Below are 22,171 nucleotides of genomic sequence, written 5' to 3' on the forward strand. Positions count from 1 at the left end.
CCCTGGTGGTTTGACGCCCTGGTGGTTTGGTGCCCTGGGCAGCTGCCCAGATTGCCCATGCCTTCCGTCAGCCCTGCGCACACACACACACACACAAACACACCACACACACACACACACACACACACACACACACACCACAAAGCAAAAACTCACTCAGGTTTATCCTGTGCTGCTGGTCCACTGTTCAGTGTTGGAGGGTCATGCATGGATCCATCACTCTTCATAGACACACTGCTGGGAGTTGGAGATGGGGGTCTGTATGTCTGTGATCTGGTAACAGAAAGATATTAATATACTATAATACTACACAATAAATACATGCAATTATTACCATTCAAACACACACACACACACACGCACCACACACACACACACACACACACACACACACACACACCACAAAACAAAAACTCACTCAGGTTTATCCTGTGCTGCTGGTCTACTGTTAAGTGTTGGAGGGTCATGCATGGATCCATCACTCTTCATAGACACACTGCTGAGTGTTGGAGATGGGGGTCTGTATGTCTGTGATCTGGTGATACACATGTGGAGTTTGTTTATATATAAAATAATGTCACACACATGCACACATACATGCAAGCATGCATCAACATGTTGCGCGTGTAAGGCAGCATGGAAAACCCAGGCTAATACTAAAACATACTAATACTTAACCGGGGGTAGCCGTGGCCTACTGGTTAGCGCTTCGGACTTGTAACCGGAGGGTTGCCAGTTCGAACCGTGCCCTTGAGCAAGGCATCTAACCCCTTACTGTTCCCCAAGCGCGCACTGTTGTTGCAGGCAGCTCACTGCCGGGATTAGTGTGTGCTTCACCTCACTGTGTGTTCATTGTGTGCTGAGTGTGTTTCACTAATTCACAGATTGGGATAAATGCAGAGACCAAATTTCCCTCACAGGATCAAAAGAGTATACAGTATATACTATACTATACTATACTAGACAGGACATAGGGTAAATGCAATAATTAATTTATGATGACCGTCACTACTGCTAGAAGCAAAATAATTATCATGATTAAGAGCTATTTGTGTGTGGATTGGATTGGTGCGGAAATAATGCCTCAAATTGTGTCATAGACAGAAGTGCTGGATTCCACATCTACCCTGTGGGAAACTGGTCACTCGGTCTCCATTGACATTGTATTGTGAGAAGGTGCCTCCACAGCATTTGTGTTGTTATATTTAGAGACAAATATGCCCCCATACTTTTGGCTTTGAAGCCGGGCTTCGGGCTTGGAACTGAAGGTTTACCGGTTCGATTCCCGACCAGTAGGAACGGCTGAAGTGCCCTTGAGCAAGGCACCTAACCCCTCACTTCTCCCCGAGTGCTGCTGTAGCATGGCAGCTCACTGCTCCGGGTTAGTGTGTGCTTCACCTCATTGTGTGTTCACTGTGTGCTCTGTGCACTAATTCACGGATGGGATAAATGCAGAGACCAAATTCCTTGTAAACGCAAGTATACTTGGCCTAGAAACCTGATTTACATTTACATTTACATTTACATTTATGAAATGAGTGGGATAATGAGATGGGGAGGGATCAAGAAACTCACCTTGCGTCATCAGAGTGTGTTGGTGACCCAGGATCAGCCATTCTTTATGATCAAACAGCTAGTTGCTGCAACCTCCTCTCCAAGCAGCAGTGGGAGAGATTCTCTAGAACTGAACAGAAAATATATGTAAGGAATAATTCTGATTGTTGTCATGATAACTTTAGGGCTATTTTTGGACTTTTATGCCCTTTGAGCTTTTAAACTGCATCAGACAAGACAGTGAAGAGAGTGATAGGAGAGAGAGGGAGAGAGAGGGAGTGGGATCAGGAAATGACCCATGTCGGACTTGATCCCAAGTCCCTGTAGGCACTTTGACCTGAGTGTTGTATGGGTGCTGTACTGTACTCCCCAGTGATGACATTTAACATGTTATTTTAAGTGTGGATGTGGATTATAATTTCCTGCATGTGAAAAAAGGACATACACATACAGCGATACACTATTTTGGATGTTTCACTTTTTCCATTTGACAGTTTTTACCATAATGTCATTTTTACCACATTTTTGACAGAGAATTTCTGGCAACATGTCAGTATTTTAAGGGGCAGCTGTGGCCTACTGGTTAGCGCTTCGGACTTGTAACCGGCGGGTTGCCGGTTCGAACCCCGACCAGTAGGCATGGCTGAAGTGCCCTTGAGCAAGGCACCTAACCCCTCACTGCTCCCCGAGCGCCGCTGTAGCAGGCTGCCCACTGTGCCGGGATTAGTGTGTTCTTCACCTCACTGTGTGTTCACTGTGTGCTGAGTGTGTTTCACTAATTCACGGATTGGGATAAATGCAGAGACCCAAAATTCCCTCACAGGATCAAAAGAGTATATATACTTTATACTTTTACTGTACAAATTGAAGTTATATAGTGTTTCTTGATTTAGGGTAATTCAAGGATTCAACTAGGCGATATACTATTTTAGATTTTATGGCTTATTACTTTATAACAGGTTTTGTAACAATTTTATGTACAAATATATTTTATAATAACTTCATAAGTTCTGAGTTTCTCTCGTGTATTACTGGAATCCATTTTCTTGTCCATTGTTCAGGCAGTGGACTGGTTGGACTTGTTCAGTTACTGGTGCATAAGGTGCAGCCTTAATGCCAAAAGCAAAACAACTCATAAAAGATTGATCTCTACCAGCATGTAGACATGGTAGGAGGATAGAGACCCTGGTTGCCTTCTTAGTGCTGGGGAGTACGCTGGGGAGGTCAAAACAGGGATATTACTCTGCTCACGACTCTTATTATTTGGGAGTGATTTTGGTAGGCCTACTTCCTGGGGCAACATGATGAACACGTACCAACATTTCCAAAAGCACCACAGGCAGCAGTACGACGAATGTACAGCAAAAAAAAAAAAAAAGCATGCTGAAGTATTTTCAAATGTATAATATAGTCAATATTTCACTGAAGCTTGATCGCAAATCAAATCCCAATTGCAGCAACGTTCAGAAACATGATAATTAATAGAACATTATACACACATTTAATAAAATAACTTACTCTTACTGTACTTATGTTCTGAGTTTCAACTGTTTGTTTTTTCTGGAATCCATTTCCTTGACGCTCAGGCATTAGACTGGCTGGACTTGTTCTGTTTAAGTTGCAGCCTAAGTGTCAAAAGAAAAACAACTCATGAAAGATTATGTTTCATCCCTGTAGATCTCTGCCAATTAGTGCTAGTAAACTATAGTTCAGTAGACATTGCAGGGGGAATTTGCATTTGCAAAAAATCACATAGGCAGCAGCATGATGAATGTAGGCCTACAGTACAGCAAAAAAGGCAAGCAGAAGTAGTATTGGTCTTGCCACATTTTTTTCATTTTCAAATATATTGTATAGTCAATAATTCACTGAAGCTTGATTGCAAATCAAATCACAATTGCAGCATCTCACATAAAATTTCACACCAAGGTGCTGTATTGTAATAGAGGTCATACCAGCCTACACATATTTTACAGTTTTCTACTTTGAAGTAGTCACGTTAAATACTCTGAAATAATTCATTAAGAGTGTACCATTCTATTTAGTCATGATAACTTTTCAATGTGCAATTTGATGATCTTTTTTTTTATTGTGAGAACGTTTAGACTTTGTGGAAAATGCACAAGAATTTCATCAGAATTTGAGTGTTGAGAGAAATTCATTTGCATTTGAATTTCAACTGGTACAGGGGGAAAATGCCTGTGCATAAAATTGGATAGACCAAACCAATCAGAACAAGACAGCATTCAAAATGTATTTCAGGACAAAACTAAACATGTGTCTCTGTGTTGTCTCATTTGCATGCTTAAGATCACATAGAGGCTGTGTGCACTATGCAGATAGATGAACAAACATCAACACAAACTGAAATAACACAACAGATCACAACTGGCACTGAAACAAACCAGATGTACTGATATCTGTACGCTCACTAATCTTATTCCCTCTCTGGTGAAATGGTGGTGAAGGTGACCCATTCCACTATAAGACCCATCCCGTAAGACATCAGTGCTTGTGGTTCACGTAAACACTAACGCACAACAATACCATATATGGCGAACACTTCTAATAGAACATACAATATATATGACCAGCACTACAGATGGAGAATGCAGTATAGAAAGCCAACAATACCAATGGAGAATGCAGTATGCATGGCCATGACTATTAATGGAGAATGCAGTATGCATGGCCATGACTATTAATGGAGAATGCAGTATGCATGTCCATGACTATTAATGGAGAATGCAGTATGCATGTCCATGACTATTAATGGAGAGTGCAGTATGCATGTCCATGACTATTAATGGAGAATGCAGTATGCATGTCCATGACTATTAATGGAGAATGCAGTATGCATGTCCATGACTATTAATGGAGAATGCAGTATGCATGGCCATGACTATTAATGGAGAGTGCAGTATGCATGGCCATGACTATTAATGGAGAATGCAGTATGCATGGCCATGACTATTAATGGAGAATGCAGTATGCATGGCCATGACTATTAATGGAGAATGCAGTATGCATGTCCATGACTATTAATGGAGAGTGCAGTATGCATGGCCATGACTATTAATGGAGAATGCAGTATATGGCCATCCACCAATAAAAAAAGAAAGAATATACTGTGATATGCCATCCACCAAGAAAAAAAATACACACATTATGATCTATTACTTTCGCTATTTGACTTTTTATGTTTTTTCTTATACATTAGCATCACATTTTGGACAATGAAGGTCTGGAAAACCATAGCTGCCATTATTTTACTGTAAATTATTATACATAATTTATTTTACTTGCATATGGAGCAAGATTGTGAACTTGCCGCTGGAGCAAGATTGGTGTCGTGAAGCCTTGCGCACGCACATTTCTGCCGAATAGGATGCCCGATGAGTGCCCAAAAAGCGTTGCAATATGGCCGCTGAGTGGAGGGACTTGCCTAAAAGGACTTTGGGTATACTGCGTACAGTCCTGCAGATCACGTGGACAACGTGCCTCTGCATTACTGAACAAGGGATTTTCTGTGTATGGATGTTGACCGGTTCTTGGCCCCTCAGTGTATGATGTGGCCCCTTTGTGGCCCCTGTCTCAGAAAAATCCTAGAACCGCCACTGGACATATCAGTGGTTGCTGTGGTCTGTAGTCTGTTTTGAACATGGTTGCAGTCCCCTTATTTTAGGGGTGTTAGCAGCACGGGTTGGGATGTCCGCCTCATTGTTGTCCCTGTTAAGGTTGCCATGGTCGTGGACACCTCAATAGGCACAGGCAAAATACAATATACAATTGAAAAGAGGGTGGGAATAGTGCTAATAACTCTGCTTCTGTCTGAGTGGACACTGGATGAACTATCTGCACCCTCCACCTCCACAAGAGTCTACACATGGCAGAGCGATGGAGATTTTCCAACTTCAGGCCCCAACAGCATCTAGACGTGGCAGGGGGATGGAGATGCTACCACCCAATATTCAAGGAAGTTTGATATTCAAGGAAATTGTCTCAAGGAAGTTCATAGTGGATATCTCTACACTAGCCATTTTAATTCCAACACGTGATTTGCCAGCACTTAGGCTTCAGAATATTTCAAAAGTCAGTGGCATCTGCATACCTATTAAGGATTATCATTCCCGGCATATATGTGACTCTAATCTCACAGATGTCACAGACTGAGTGGTCTAGTAATAGCCTGGAAAGTCCAGACCCTGATAATCTAGAAAGATTAAGGGTCTGGCCAAGAACAATGTAATGGCCCAACTCGAGGGGCGGCACCAAGCATGCATTTAAAAATCTCACTGCACGCAATTGGATAACACTAGACCATGTTTACCCTGAATGATTTCGGACTTAGACGCAATCGTATAACACTACGACCAATGTGTACTGTCCTCCAACGTTGCAGCGCTGTCTTCATCAGTTTAGCTGGTTCCCCGGAATGTTGGGGTAAAAGTAACGTGCATCATTGCTCTTTGCCAGAGTGTCTTGCAGAGACAATTCCATTGTGCTCTCGCGATAACTCTGGATTTCCAGGGTAGTCTAGTAGAGCTATGATCTAATATTTATGACTTTCATAATTGTACCCTGCTGAGTTCCATTGTCCCTCTCTGTGGATCTCTATGTACTTTCTTTGCCAACTGCCCTGGGGCTGGTTGCCTGAAGCCTTCTTAACGCTACATAGTTCGTAACCTCTAGCTGTTTTCCAAAAGGTAGTTTGCTTCGAATGTCTTTTGTATGTGGTCTGGAGCACTCTTAGAACTCTCTTAGCTGCCTGTTTCGGCTCGCGACACTAGTCCCCACCACTGTAGCCTACAACAATCTTTAGAAATCTCTATTCGCATGCAACTCAAATATGGTACAATATCACTGTTTTGAGCACGTTTTCATGCTGGGAATAAACCATTTTCAACTGTTTACATGCAAAAATGTCAATGTCACATTTTGAGCATATTCCTGTTTACATAGCAATTGACATTATTCCGAATAAGTGAAGCCCACAAATATAGGCTTCTAAAGTCATCCGAAATCTCCGCTGGTGGAATTCCCTCTTTTGGCAGAATAAGACAGCATCTTCAGGGTATTCCACCTGTATTTCACTTGTTCAGGCGTAGTCGATAGCCAGCCTCATTACGTTTTTTTACAAATCTTTTTAAAAACGTTAAACGCTATTGCGCTATTAAAAGCTATGACGACGTTTTCTCCTGTCGATGAACTCCATGACATTTGCATGATTGCATAAGTTTGTCTCCTTGTCTTTACAAAAGTGTGCATGTTGTTTCGTCATGATTATGAAAGTGCATGAGAGACAATTGGTTCATTTTATCCTAATTCTGATCGAATTGCATACACAGGCCGACAACACTCTTCCTTCTGGTGTGATATTGACCTAAAGTGTGTTGAAACATGATACTGAGGGCCAGATGTACGTACATTTGCGAACGTAGCGTTATCAGCGTCATGGACAAACCGCAGATTGCGAACGATGTCAGACCCAAGTTTCCGTCGTATTTATCAAACTAGTGTAAACTGCGCCTTTCTCTGCCTTTCTCCGCCCATAAACACAATTTACAAACGTCCACAACTGATTGGCAGAGCCTACATACAAGCGCAGTTGAATGAAGTTAACTGATGCCAAAATTAAAAAGAATCAAACGTTTAGTGATAATGAAATAATACCATACATAATAAGATGTCAACAAGCAGGGAGATAATGAAGATCAGAACTACTAGAACTACTTGTGCACGCAGGCTATGGAAAATTGGTCAAATCTAGCAAGTAGGAAAGTTTAAGTGAATGACGTGAAAGTGAAAGTAAGACATTCGAAAGGCCAATGAAAGTTAAGGTTGTTTTTGATAGTAGGCTACAAATACTTACAAAACTGGTGCTCTAAATAGTGATTCTGTTGTCTTTGAAAGGTTCTCTTTGAACTGCAATTTGGATTAACACCTGCCTTTACAAGGCGGAAGTATTTAGGCGCAGAATAGACGTGCGCTTTCAGGAGCAGTCTTTGTACATACCGCGGAATACATAATTAGGCGCTCTTTACGCTTCCCCTCCCATCTCTTTACGCTAAACTCCCACTTTCCCCTGGATCCTCCCATGAATGCATATGCATGACACGAAAAACGCTATTAGCCATTTTCAGCTGCCGCGAAAGGCAGTTTGTGCTTTTACATCATTGCGGCCTGTTTGTACATACCTCACAATGATTTTACACGCACGTTGCGAAACAAATACACCTGAAGTGGGCGCAAAAGCGTTAGTACATCTGGCCCTGAGTGTGAACTTTTGTCTCATAGCTCATCTCGGCTTGTCCCCTGCACTCCAAAATATGCCGCTAGTTAGCCGATGCTACCAACAGGTTTTCAATGGGGGTGCCTCAGGCATCGGACTAGCCATGTAAATAAATCACTGTTTTACACCATTTACGAGGCTCAAGTACCTGCACACTTCATTGGTAGACTTCCGATGGCCCTGACATTTAAAACAAGACATTGAGAACTTTGAAAGCACTAATAGTTTATTTACAAGAGGATTTATACAGACAGTACATTTAGGAAGTTTACCGTTTGCCGCCATCTTGAATTTAGTCATGATAAGTCGAGCGACGAGTACAAATGAACAGGTATGATAAAGGATCAGATTCCAAAAATAATTCTGTGGAAATACATGGATTCCAGTTGCTGCTTGGTGAAGTTTCAAGTTTTGAGAATGACAGGTTTGGGTTCATGCAGCCATCATTTTATCATTGACGTGGATAGGACATAACATATGCTATTGAATTCCCTTATAGTGAATAAATTAAAACACGTTTTGACTACTGACTTCCAGGACGCTGGTGCCCTCAGTGGTCCAGTGTCGTCTCACACTGTGCGTGCGCAATAATAAAACTCTATCATTAGACTATATCTGCCCTACAAGGTTTTCGGCCAAGGAGCCGCTACTGTTTGGTAGTGGCTAGAGATAAGGAGTCAATTTTGATGTTAATGTCATGGTGTTTACTGTAGTTGATTTAGCTGGGAGGACCAGCAGTTCGGTCTTTGAGAGGTTTAGCTGAAGGTGATGTGCCTGAGAGACATTCAGAAATTGGTACAGAGACTGAGGGGTTGTCAGGTGAGAATGACAGATAGAGCTGTTTGATTCTCTTGTTCGGGAAGCACTGCTAATGCAGCTTTTCAGGTGCTGCATGCAAATCACTCTGCCAAAGTAGCAGTGCTTTTCTTGAATGAGAACATAGTTCCAAGTTTGTATATGCTTAGACAATCACCTATGTGTAGCCTATATGTTGTAACTATATAAGTCAAAACATGTAAATGGGAAAATGTCACTTTTGGGTGCTATAGGCCAGTCGGAACTGCCCACTTCAATGAACTATGCATAGTTATGCTAATGGTAGAAGCTTCAGACTGAGTTACTACACGCACAGAGACGAGAAGGGTACAGTATGTATCATCTTATCTAACTCTGACAGAGACAGTGAATAAGATAATTTCCCAAAATGTTGGCGTATTCCTTTAAGGCTTCTGTCACAGACAGTAGAGTGGAGATAGCCTATTTGACAGCCTTGGAGAGGAAGGGGAGAAGCGAGACTATTTTTCAATCTGAGCAGGGTTGAGAGAGGGTTTGATAAGTAAAGGTTTGGCCTGAGTCTGCTATGGGAAACGTGCCGGAGTCATAAGTCATAACAACAAGAAGACGGGAGGTGGAAAACGTGCAGATGCTACAAGGAAGAGAATGCAAACACACTTGATAGTCAAGTTTTTAATTAAATGCACCGGCACCAAGAAAACTGATGTCTCACAGCTAATGCATGGTCAGCATGGATTTCACTGCTATAGCTAGGAAGTCAATTATTTTGTGTTTTGTACAATATCTGTGCCTGAGGTTCCTAATTCAATTCTAGGGCAGAACTGAACAACAGAATCATAAGGCATAATGTGTATCAAGTATGCTGCTAATAAGGAAATGGAATTCTTAATAAAACGAGGGGAACTTTTCCCCACTGCGGAATGAAGAAGGAAGGCTACAAGGAAGGGAATTCAAACACAATTTCAGGAATTCAAACACCTTACCATTTATTGACGTCATTGTTGATCATTGAGATATCTGTCATTTTTTGTTGGTTAAGGATTGGCATAGAGACATTAATGGCACTTTTCCTCTATGGGGTAAAGCCTCAGACTTTTTCTACTTCCATGATTGAGGCTGCACTGGGGCCGGCCCTGGAGTAGGGAAGGGCTGAATCAGGACTGAACTGAGGACTTTTGTAATGGAATACGATGCAACAATTTATCACCCGGAGAGAAGAAATACTCTTTTCTGATTGGCTAGTGGGGTGGCTATTAATTCTGAATAACAGGACACCATTCCATATAAATGCCATATATTCCAACACGTGATTTGCCAGCACTTAGGCTTCAGAATGTTTCAAAAGTCAGTGGTATCTGCATACCTGTTAAGGATTATCATTCCCGGCATTTATGTGACTCTAATCTCACAGATGTCACAGATTGAGTGGTCTAGTAGAGCTGTAATCTAATATTTATGACTTTCATAATTGTGCTCTGCTGAGTTCCATTGCCCCTGTCTGTGGATCTCTAGGTTCTTTGCCAACTGGTTGTTTTGGTCGGTGCCCTTAGCTCAGTGAACTTGCACAGGTAAAGTTGCTCATCTTTACCTGTGTACGCCACACAAGGAGGGCCAGAGCTAGTGAGCGGAGCGGATGGAATTTTGTTGGAGCACGGAGTGCTTTTTAATTTAGAGGCTGGAGCAGCCGCTCTGTTCCGCCCCAATTTCGCTCTGATACTGCTCACACCACGAGTCTGAGGCACGCACAAATCCACCATCCAGAATTCATGTCTTCCTAATGAAACCAAGACTGTTAAATATCAAAGATATTGGCCATAGTAAGTTTGTTGATTGGGATGGAGTTCGCTAAATATTTTAGATAGGAAACTGAAAATCATAGGGCCTACAAGCGTAGCCTACTATTCCCACAAAACAACTAGATACTAACAATGTAGAGCAAGAACAACCATGTGGTGACACTCTTCCAGTGAGTAAAGATTCATTATGGAATTTAAGAAGACACATTTTGCGGTGTGCTACGAAAAGCAAAGAAAAACGTGAGCATCTTGAATATGCTTCATATCAAGTAAGGCTGAAGTAAAACTTGGATGCTAAGCCTGTATTCTTTAGGCAATTAATCACACTGATCCCTTTAGTTTTAAGCTTATGTGTATTGATGTTGCCAAGCTTGTTCGTTGTTGTTCTATATAATCTTTTAAAATAAATGTCCTATGAGTGAAATTGCTGTTGCTCTTAGTTCTTTGGGATTTAAGTTTTCTAAGGTGCAAATTGTAGATTTTTGTAGATGTAGAATTGCAGATTGTAGATTTGTTCTCCCTCTTTTAAATTGGGCCGAGCGTGGAGCGATTTCACTGGAGCGGGAGAATTTTTAAGTGGAGCGGGGAGCGAAATTGAGCGGAGCGGCCTGGCGTGAATTTGAGCGGAAGAGCGGCCAAACAACCACCTGAGTGAGGAGCGGGATATTTGCACCGCTCAGCTCAGCTCACTAGCTCTGATGAGGGCTGACACCTTCACTGAAATACTGTGAGCTTCATTAAACAACGCTGTTTATCAGGTTAGCTGATTGTGATAAGCATAGACCATTAAGGCCTAATTACCAATTATTTATTATGCTACACTTGTGTGTGGTATCTACATTTATTTTTCCATTGTGTCCACACTCCACTCACATCTACATTATTTTTTAAAACAATAATAGTATGAGTAGGCTATTATGTAAGGGGTAATGGACGACACGGTGTCTATTAGGGTGGGAGTAGGCTATTATAGTATTATATGAAAATATTCAATTGAATAAATACACAATTTAACAATATCAATATCAAGATACTTTAAAAATGAATTTATGTTAAAATAATTATGTAACTGTTTTAGTTGCTATTTTTTTGCTAATTAGTTGCTAATTTTTCTATCCCGTTCCACCCAATAAAATCCGTATTTGATTGCCATTTTGAAAATATGGCTACCATGGACCCCAGGGGCCAAATCAGAGGCGCTTATAATTTAAAATCTGATCAGACTTTCTCTACCAAATGTGATGTTTTTAATATAAAATGGTCAATTGTTATGAACATCTGAGCTTATCAACACAACTATGAGGATAGATGAACAAACGTCAACACAAAGTGAAATAAATGAACTGAACAGAAACAAAACTGACGAGCACACAGAACAGTCTTTAATGTTAACAGTTGTGCAGTTTAGTTTTCAGTGTCAGTTGTGTCTGTTGTTTCACTTCATGTTGACATTTGTTCATCTGTCCACATAATGTTGTGTTTAATCTATATTCTATCTTCCTGTTTTTAGATGAAAATGCAAGACTGCCAAAGGACTAGATCTATACACTGTAAAACCTTCACCAATAAAAAACACATATGCAGTACATACAGTATACACACTATATATGTATATACATATACACACTGTACTTGACATACACTGGACATGATACATACACATATTTAATAAACTTACTGTAGGTTATGTATGGAGTGTCACTGGCTTGTATTCCTGGAATCCATTTCCTTGAATCTCAGTCTCTCTCTGTAGAGAACTGGCTGGACTTCTTCAGTCACGGGAGTTAGAGAGGTGTTGATACGATCAAAACAACTCTCGTCATGACTTTTAGCTCCTTCATCTCCGCCCATGTATTTCCTACACCAGGTATTTTATAAGACATTTCTAAGCATCCATTTTAGTCTATATGCATTAAAAATGCATATAATAGATGTGCACGTTTTATTATTATTAACACATGAAAAAAGTGAATTTTGAAGAATTGTGGGTGAACTGTTCCCCATCCTGGTAAACTATCTGCACTGCTGCCCACACCCCACTGTTCCTCCACAATCATCTAGACATGAAAGAGGATGGAGATGTTACACCACACTGTTCCCACCTCCACCTCCACAATCATCTAGACATGGGGGGGATGCAGATGTTACATCACACTGTTTCCACCTTCACAATCATTTAGACATGGAGGGGGGATGGAGATGCTCCCACCCACAACCCACAGTTCCACCACACACTGGGAGTTATATTGATACTATTTATATGATATTTTCTGGCTCCCTCTGCTGTCATCGTCTCTCTGTGTTCCCAGTTGTGTGTGTGTGTGTGTGAATGCCATGCAGAGGGATCAATGAGTGTATGAGAGAAATAGTGTGTGTGTGTGTGTGTGTATGTTGTGCAGAAGGATCAATGAGGGTATGATAGAAATAGTGTGTGTGTTTGTGTGTACTGTATATATGTGTGTGTGTGTGTGTGTGTGTGTGTGTGTGTGTGTGTGTGTGTGTGTGTGTGAGAGAGAGAGAGAGAGAGAGAGAGAGAGAGAGAGAGAGAGAGAGAGAGAATGTCATGTAGATCAATGAGTCTCAGGATCTTTGAGAGTGGAGGTGCTGAGTGTTGGATGCTGGGTTGATCCGCCACACAGACTGGGGGACTGATCAGACTGGGAGACTGAGACACTGCAGCACACTGAAATGCTGCTATCAGCACTCTCATGGCCTGTGCAGACTACACGATTTCAGACTGATTTTGCCAAGATCTTGTCGCGGCTGACAAATTTCCTGTGTCGTGCCGAATATGAAAAGTTGGGAACGACGCCAAAGGAGGAAGCATCTTGCAATGTCATATTCAACGACCTGCGATTATTGCCTGCGACGTTCCACGACCAAAAGTCTAGCAAAGCAGAATTTTGGGGAAATCTCCTACGACTCCCGTGTTGACACTGACGTGATGACACGTGACAAGAATGCTATGATAGATAGGCTACATGATCTTGTAATGTGGCCAATCTTACGACCAAGAAACAGCAAGAATGTGGTTCTCTGATAGCCTAGTCTGACATGGTCAATCATAAAATCGTGGAAGACAAAAAAAAAATTAGTAATCTGCACAGGCCATTACTGCTAGCAATACTATTGCTATACTGATAGATCCACACTGAGAAATGCTGCAATGCTATTGCTATACTGATAGATCCACACTGAGAAATGCTGCTATCAACACTCTGACTGGGTCATTCCGTGTGAAAGACAAAATCCAGGAAAATGGGTGCTGTACCATCTCAAGATTTTGCACAAATTTTGTCTACCTAATATTTAGGTCCCCTTTTTTGGTACTTTTTATAGGACTAAAATATTGTGTGGGGTAGCTAATCACGAAAATCAACATGGTAATACCTCAGTTGATAGTCATTTTGTGTATAAAGTGCCAATGATGTACCATGTGTCATGAGCTCTCTCTCTGCCTGGTAACACACGCTGATTGAAGTCTGACCTCCACCTGTTCCTGCTCTGCTCTGCTCTGCCTCACCCTCGTTACCTACCAGCTGCACTGCATTCACCACTCATCATGCCCTGTATATAAAGCCTTGCTTTTCAGTCCACACTTGTCAGATCGTCTGCAACCAGCACCAGTTACCTGCCTGTTTTGGAAAACGCCTCTGACTCTTTGCCTGTGATCCCAGAAGCCGCTCGCCTACTTCTGTGTTCTCCAGCCCCGGTAATCTTGACCTGCCTTCCGTCCCTCTTCTACGAATACCGCCTAGTCCTTGACTGTACTGCTGCTTCGTTTCAATTGCTGTTGTGTGTGTGTTTCCCCCAGGACTTCCCGGATCATCCAGCTCCTGCCCGCTGTTCGGCTACTGGGGGAACACACACACACGCAGACTCTTGGAACTCCTGTACCCCCCCCGGAACCCCTGAAACCCCCTTAACCCCCAACCCTTAAATAAACTTTTGAACGTGACGCTTTTGTGGTCCTCGTCCTGTTTGGTGTCTGACACCATGTTTCATGCATACATTCAGTAAATACACTGACGTGGTTACATTGTACACCAATGCATTTTTATTTTTGTCCCTGAGGCAACATGATGTTGACTCTACTTTCTCATAGATTTTCAAGCACCTACTAGCTACCCCACATACCATTTTCCTCCTATGAAAATGACAGAAAACACAACCTTGTTTAATCCTTAAAATTGTCATTTAAGTTTTTGTAGGCGACTCTGGGCTGCAAAGGCAGGATTTATAAACCTAAGTAAGTATAAATATATATACTCTTTTGATCCCGTGAGGGAAATTTGGTCTCTGCATTTATCCCAATCCGTGAATTAATGAAACACACTCAGCACACATGAAAACACAGTGAGGTGAAGCACACACTAATCCCAGCGCAGTGAGCTGCCTGCAGCAACCGGGTGTGCTAATTAGCTATTTTTGGATTATTATTTACTGTGTAACATCTCAAACCTTTATGAGAGGGACATCAGGGACAACATGTGCTGTTTGTGGTTGTACTGTACATACTAGAAATGCAATTCCGAGGAATTACACGAGGGGATGCAGTCTGCTGGTTAGGGTGTTGGTGGGGCTGTTGAGCTTGCTGCTAGCTGGTTGGTAGGGTAATTGTGATACCTGCAAAGGTGCTTTTGGAGTAACCAAATTTGAATCTTGTGTGACATGGCATTCTTGAGATATCATACTCAAGGTGTTTTTGACCTTGACATTTGACCTTCAACCTCCAACTTCAACTCACTTCATCTTTGAGTCCATAAAAACACTCGTACCAAATTTGAAGCATGTACGTCAAGCCGTTCTGGAGATATTATGCTGAATGCATGAGATATGGCTGGGACTTTTATTGACACACAGGAAACACTTTAACAGGATTGTAGTTCAGGTAGAGCTAGATTGTATGCTTAGAAGCTGAGACAGTTGAATTCCTCACAGGTGACACCTGTGCCAGTGTTCTGATTAGCCTGAGAACTGCTCTGAGAACTACTTAACGAGCGCAGCTGGCTCTATTATGACATCACAGCCCCCATTCAAGTCTATGGGGGGAAAATACACTTTTAATTACAAATATCTCAAAAAGTATAAACTTCTCAAAAATGAAAAACGGATAGGACGGTAAAGCCTTGGAAGATCTACGGAACGGTGCTTCAGTCAAATTTGTACGTTAAGCGGTTTGGGCTGAATAGCGCGCACAAAAAGGTAAAAAAAGAAGAAGAAGAAGAAGAAGTCTGCATGCATCCCCTCTAATAATAAGAAGTCTCCGGATTTCAATAGAGATGATGCATCCCCTCTAATAACCGGACTAAACTAAACAATCAGTGATTCCACGACAGCACAGATGTTTTATAGATTGGCAGAGCTGCCAACCCTCACGCATTTGATTGGTGTAAAAGCGTGTTGAGCCAATCAAATGAATGAATCTCACTCTCAATGTGTGAGAGTTGGCAGCTCTGGATTGACTGTGGGCGTGTCCGGGCAGGCCGGTGTGTCTTAAAGTTTATAAACGGACCTTGACCCCCGCCCCACCCCCACCCCTGTACATATGGAGAGATAGTCACTCAGAGAACCAAGCTTACAAAGTAATCAACTGTTAGTGAACGCTTAATGGAAATTCTCTTAAATAACTCCCTTGGTACTAGCAGGGACGGATTAAACAAATATGGGCCCCTGTGCACAATATCAAAAAAGCCCCCGCCGACCGCGACGGGCGGCGCGTTTGCGCAAGTGACGTGCGCGTGCAGCCAGCGCTTCTCTCTTTGCTGTCGCTGTGCAGGCTGGTGCGCAATTTCACAAAATGAAAATGTAGTACATTATGTCATATATTATAACTCAGGCCCACACAGAAATTAATTCCAGCAGCTGTTTTTATTATTAGGCCGTAATCTCTCTTTGCTGTCCAAACATTCTACAGCAACATTTTTCACTTAACGGACCGGACAACAGAAAATTTCGAAATTCTGGCTGTTAAATATACCCTTTTAACGCAGTTTGGAAGGGGCATACAAACTTTAACAGAGCAAGCAGGCCCATTTTCTGACTGACTCAGGTGACGTGAACATTGGCTACCTGCATGATAAGGTTTTCACTTCACTGCTGCTTGACACTACCTTGCATGGAGACATATTTCACGTTAACAGTGGAGATGTTAGCAAAACTATAGCGTTTGGTAAATGGAGATGCAGATCATCTCCCTAATTCATTTCTTTGCGCAACAGCCCACATTATGCGCTCACTCCAGCGAGACGAGTGAAATAAGTGTAGGCCTATCTGTCATCGGCATCGCCATAGGCTATTTGCTACGATATAAGCTACTGTTAGGCCCACAACAAGTCGCGATTTATTAGGCTATCCTATCGCTATGCTGTTTTCATGAACATTGCAGGAATCCACTTCATTCACCTACCCACGAGTGGGTCAGTTTCACTTTCGCAAACACGCATACACATTGAATGAGCACTCATAGCCTACCACTTCCACCTAATGTTATGCCTCTATATTTTATGAATTAAGAAGTATTTATTGATCAGGAAAACATTTTGTTTATTTTTCTTTCGGTCCGCGGTTCCATAACACCATTCAGTTGTGCCGCAAATTAACAGACAGAAGCACCGGGCATAATCTAGCCTAAATTCCTGGCATTTTTTTTTTAAATCCGAGGGCCCCCATTGGCTGAGGGCCCCTGTGCACGTGCACACTTGGCACAAGCCATGATCTGTCCCTCGGTACTAGGCCCAGGGTGGCGTAGTCAGGCTACTGTGATTGGCTCACAGCCCCAGTAAAACAGTAACATACAATCAACAATTCTATGTGTGTGTCAGGGGTGGGGGGTAATGTGTAATTGTAAGCTCATTACTGGATCATTTCTGATTAATGGGCCATTTCTATTTTTGAGTTTCACAAAAAGACTGTCTTAGAAAATTACAATACAGATCGCAGTGTTTTATATAAAGCAAATCAGTGTATTTGACTTGAAAGAGTAATTGAAATGGTACATGTGCACATCATTTTGTTGCAAGAAAAACATTTTTAGAAAGGATTGTTACATTTTGATGGCAGGGTTTCAATATGACAGCTGTGAGCTGTTTGTCTCCAAGTGTTGTGTCCAAATTTGACACAATGAGCCAAATTCTGCTAAAAGTGTGTAAGCAATCAGCAAAAACAGTTGACTGTTCTGTTGGTCCGCTGTCAGGGGATTACCATCACTCTACACAGACACACAGCTTGGTGCTGGAGATAGAAGTCTATGTATCTAAGTATATATATATATATATATATCTCTTTTGATCCCATGAGGGAAATTTTGTCTCTGCATTTATCCCAATCCGTGAATTAGTGAGGTGAAGCATACACTAATCCCGGTGCAGTGAGCTGCCTGTAACAAGTGGCGCTCGGGGAGCAGTGAGGAGTTGGGTGCCTTGCTCAAGGACACTTCAGCCATGCCTACTGGTTAGGGTTTGAACCGGCAACCCTCCGGTTACAAGACCGAAGCGCTAATCAGTAGGCCACGACTGCCCCTCTGTGATCTGGTAACAAAAAGATAGACAAAACAAGTCAACACAGCCTTTAGTATCAATATACATTATTCCACTGCTTGGTTGAATTTCCCATTATCCTGCGTTCTTTAGAACATGTTTTATCATATGTTATTTGCGCACCTATGAAGTAGATCCATTTTTTTTTTGGCTGTATCACACTTGTCCGCTGCGCATTGGGGCCATTTTACAACCTCGACCGTTTGTTAATTTCTGTAAGTCGAACACTGTGTCATCCATTATCCCTTACATCACTGGTCCCCAAACTTTTTCTTCCGAGGGCCAGCTTACTATGCCTGGCTCTAATAGAGGGCCAGAGACTCGGAGTATATCAGTAACCATAAATAGCTTAGTGCTGTGAACAACAGCAGTCTACCTTAGTTGAATATTCCATTACATTTAATCTATAGGCTATTGCAATTTAATACCATTGTTAGCTGTGTTTATATTGCCATCATGCCATATCAGTGTAAAATGTAACTCAAATTAAATAATACTAATAAAAAGACTTTTGCATTCCCAAAAGTATTAGCAGGTAGTCCCAAAAGTATATTTTATTAAAAATGTGTGAACTCTGAACTCTCTGAAAATTTAAAGTTCTCAAACTATGAAGTGGTCTGAGTGCTGAAGTGATCTGAAATGACCACCATTCTAACTTTCACTCACCTGAACGTGTGAACTCTTTGTATGAACATTTAAATAGATAGATAGATAGATAGATAGATAGATAGATAGATAGATAGATACTTTATTTATCCCCAGGGGAAATTCTAGGTCTCAGCAGCATACATATAACACAAACACATTCTTTAACAGCAGAAAGAGTTATTAAAGTATATAATATAAAAACACAACTAAGCAGTAAGGACAGTAGAAGATGAAGAATATGCTAAATATACTAAAATACAAATTATACCAACACTTAATACAATATATAAAAATATACTAAAATACAAATTACAAAAATACAAATTATATTAACTAACACTTAATCTAAATCAATTCTAAAAACAGTATCCACATAGTGGTGATTAATAAATCAGAGGCGCTTGCAATGACTGAGGCAGGGACTGAGCCTGTGATTCTCTGTGTATAGTAAGGTATGGTAAGGTGCTCTAAGGTGCTCTGTGTGAATGAGTGTCATGCTGGTAGTGCAATGGTGATATTGGTCATGGTGATAGTGCAAATGAGTAAGTCAACAGTGCAACAATGCAGAAATAAAGTAAAGTAAAGTCTATATATCTATATATTTAACTATTTAAGAAAATGTATAAGTGTGGCCACAGTTCGGCTGTGGCATGGAGGGGGGGGGGGGGGGGGGGGGGGGGTTATGCATGTGCGCTAATGTGCTAATATAGCACGCAAACAGTGAGGCATAAAGACAGTGGTACAAGTGGCTAGTGGACAGACAGTACCAAACATGGAGTGGGTGAAGAGGCAGACAGACTTTGCAGAGAAGTCTATCTCTCCTCTTCCCTTAAGTGAGGCATTGAACAGTTCAATGGCCCTGGGGACAAATGACTTTCTCAGTCTGTCAGTTGTGCAAGTGAACGAGTGAAGTATAACTATATAAGTATAGTATATATACTTTTTTGATCCTGTGAGGGAAATTTGGTCTCTGCATTTAACCCAATCAGTGAATTAATGAAACACAAACAGCACACAGTGAGGTGAAGCACACACTAATCCCAGCACAGTGAGCTGCCTGCTACAATGGCGGCGCTCGGGGAGCAGTGAGGGGTTAGGTGCCTTGCTCAAGGGCACTTCAGCCGCGGCCCACTGGTCGGGGCTCGAACTGGCAACCCTCTGGTTACAAGTCCAGAGTGCTAACCAGTGGGCCACGGCTGCCCAATGTGAATACAAAATAGAAATAATTATCCCAGAAAGTCCCAGAAATATGACTTCAATAGAAGTTAGTTAGTTATTAACAATTCATTGATAAACGTTTAGAATACTTTGAGCACTGATGCAGTCAGCATAGGCCTCTTACATTGTTTGCAGGTAGGCCTACATTTCATTCCGTTTTCTGCGAAACAGCGCCAAAACAACCACCAGTGGACAAAAATAGTATTACATGTGTACTGTTAAGACTCGCCATGAGAATGAATGGGGGAAATTGCGGAGGTTATAGTTTGACGATGTCGTGCTCCTGTGCGGGCCGGTTGCTATATACCTCAGACATGTTTTGGGGGGCCACCCAAAATGAGGTGGCGGGCCGTAGTTTGGGGACCACTGCCTTACATAAAACCACACCAGTGGTGTAGTATACGTGATATACAGGACTACGCAGTATACCACTTAAACAGCATCACCAGGTCAGTATACCCACTTAAAATAGGCAAGGATACGTATTAATATTTGAAGTTGATCACAGTATACCCACTACGGCTAACTAGACTACATCACAGTAAACTCACTACGGCTAACTAGACCACACGACTGTACCACACAATATACAAATAGTCAAGTATGCAGTTGTCAAGGTGTGAGATAATGATGATCTGTACTGAGTGGTGTGTTGGGTTAGATAGAGTCTAATTGTTGTATATTGAATAGTGCGAAGCAGCACGACAAGGCAACAGAGGCCACATGGTCAGAGAAGGTTAGCTGGTCATCAAACATGACACTTAACTTGCCACCTCGGTAGGTGCAAGAGAAAGAGTGTCAGTTTTGATGTTGATGTTGATGTTGTAATGTATGGTTTGGTATGGGAGTAGTTCAGTCTAGAGAGAGTTTTCGCTGGAGGTGATGTTCTTTCATACAAGCATTTGTCAGAGAGACAGTCCGAGATCCGTACCGAGACTGTGGCATCATCAGGTGGGAATGATAAATATAGCAGTGAGCACTAGGTGGGTTTACATAGACACTCAGCTGGTTTGAATTGTATGTTCATTCAGTAAGTCTTGGCAGGGACATTTGCTTTTTGTCGGTTACACACACACACACACACACACACACACACACGGTTTATCTTGTAGGTAACCTGACACTGTTTCTCTCTCTTCTCTTTACCTCCCTCTCCCTTCTTCTTCTGCAGGCCCAGTGAAGCCCTGTCTCCCTGTTCGGCGAACATCACCACCTTCCTCCTCCTCCCCTCGGACTTTGCCCTTCTCCCTCCTCTTCATCCCCCTGCCCAGAACCTGGAGCCAAGCAGTTTAGTTTTGCTTTACTCCTTTTATGTCTGAGGGAAAGAAAATCCTCCTCCACATTTTTGTTTTGCTTTTTTTTAACAGACCCTCAATCTCCAACCACCCTAACAAACTGTAGTCTTTATATCAGCATTTCTTTACATTTCATTTGTTAAGCGAAAAATTGAATGACTAGCCCAAAACAGAAAATATAAGCTAAACAAGCACACCACTGGACTACAGTTTTCTTTTTAAGAAAGCTTTCAGAAATATGTTTTTGTGTGACTACAAGCACTAATCAACTGATTAAAGGTGTATAGACCTATGAAGTTCGCCTACAAAAAAGCTACCATCTTTGCCCATATAAGGAGATCCGGTATCTTGAGATTTTTCCGTCTAATTAATTTTGTGAAGGAAACAAGGAAAGAACAATAAGAGGATGGAGGAATGAAGTAGAGACAGATGAGAAATTAAACATAATTTTAAAGAGACATCAATTACTGTTGCGGCACATCACCTCTTAGGCTAGAATAAACAGAAATGGAAATTGCAGAGAATATGAACTTATACCAAAGCCTAAAAATGTCATATAAACATGGACCCTTCCCACTTATTAACCTGATAATGAGGTAATGTTTGCTAGTTCTCCAGCAATGAATGAATAGTTATTATACAATGTGTGAACAAAACAAGCATGAACTTAAAAAAAAAACAAGTTTGCCTGGTACAGTAGTTCATGATAATTCCAGCATCTTTTCTTGGACTATCTACAAATTTATTGTCGCTAATAAATCCCTACAAACTTGTTGGAAACCAAAAGTTGATAGAGTGATAGATCACCTTGACAGCTTGGACCAATCGCAGAATTCCGACTGAAAACGCTTCTGCGTAGGATGCTCTCGTGTTTACTCAAGTATTGTCCCTTTCGCCTCTCTCCTCTCTCCTCATTCTCGCCTCCTCTGGTTGCAATTAGGTAAATGAGACATCCTCAATGACCAGTGGTGGAAGAAGTACTGAAATGCAGTACTTAAAGGAACCATACGTAAGATTGTGGCCAAAACTGGTACT

General features: G+C 41.6%; 1 protein-coding gene across 16 annotated transcripts in view; it reads right to left on the reverse strand.

Annotated features, from left to right (window-relative positions):
• LOC121719394 (NACHT, LRR and PYD domains-containing protein 3-like) overlaps positions 1 to 12,210 on the reverse strand; it is a 50,802-nt gene extending 38,592 nt beyond the window's left edge. For 12 of the 16 annotated variants that reach the window (XM_042104951.1, XM_042104948.1, XM_042104947.1 and 9 more), the window contains exons 1-5: positions 12,116 to 12,210; positions 3,073 to 3,179; positions 1,576 to 1,684; positions 419 to 535; positions 157 to 273 (exon numbers count right to left, since the gene is read on the reverse strand). In XM_042104951.1, coding sequence (XP_041960885.1) covers positions 157 to 273; positions 419 to 535; positions 1,576 to 1,616 — 275 coding nt within the window. In that variant the 5' untranslated portion in view covers positions 1,617 to 1,684; positions 3,073 to 3,179; positions 12,116 to 12,210. The remainder of the gene's footprint in view (positions 1 to 156; positions 274 to 418; positions 536 to 1,575; positions 1,685 to 3,072; positions 3,180 to 12,115) is intronic. The other 4 variants (XM_042104946.1, XM_042104949.1, XM_042104963.1 and 1 more) reach the window with 4 other exon arrangements.
• Positions 12,211 to 22,171: the final 9,961 nt, after the last annotated feature.

The sequence above is a fragment of the Alosa sapidissima genome, chromosome 9 (genome assembly GCF_018492685.1).
Source record: "Alosa sapidissima isolate fAloSap1 chromosome 9, fAloSap1.pri, whole genome shotgun sequence".
Classification (NCBI taxonomy): Eukaryota; Metazoa; Chordata; class Actinopteri; order Clupeiformes; family Clupeidae; genus Alosa; species Alosa sapidissima.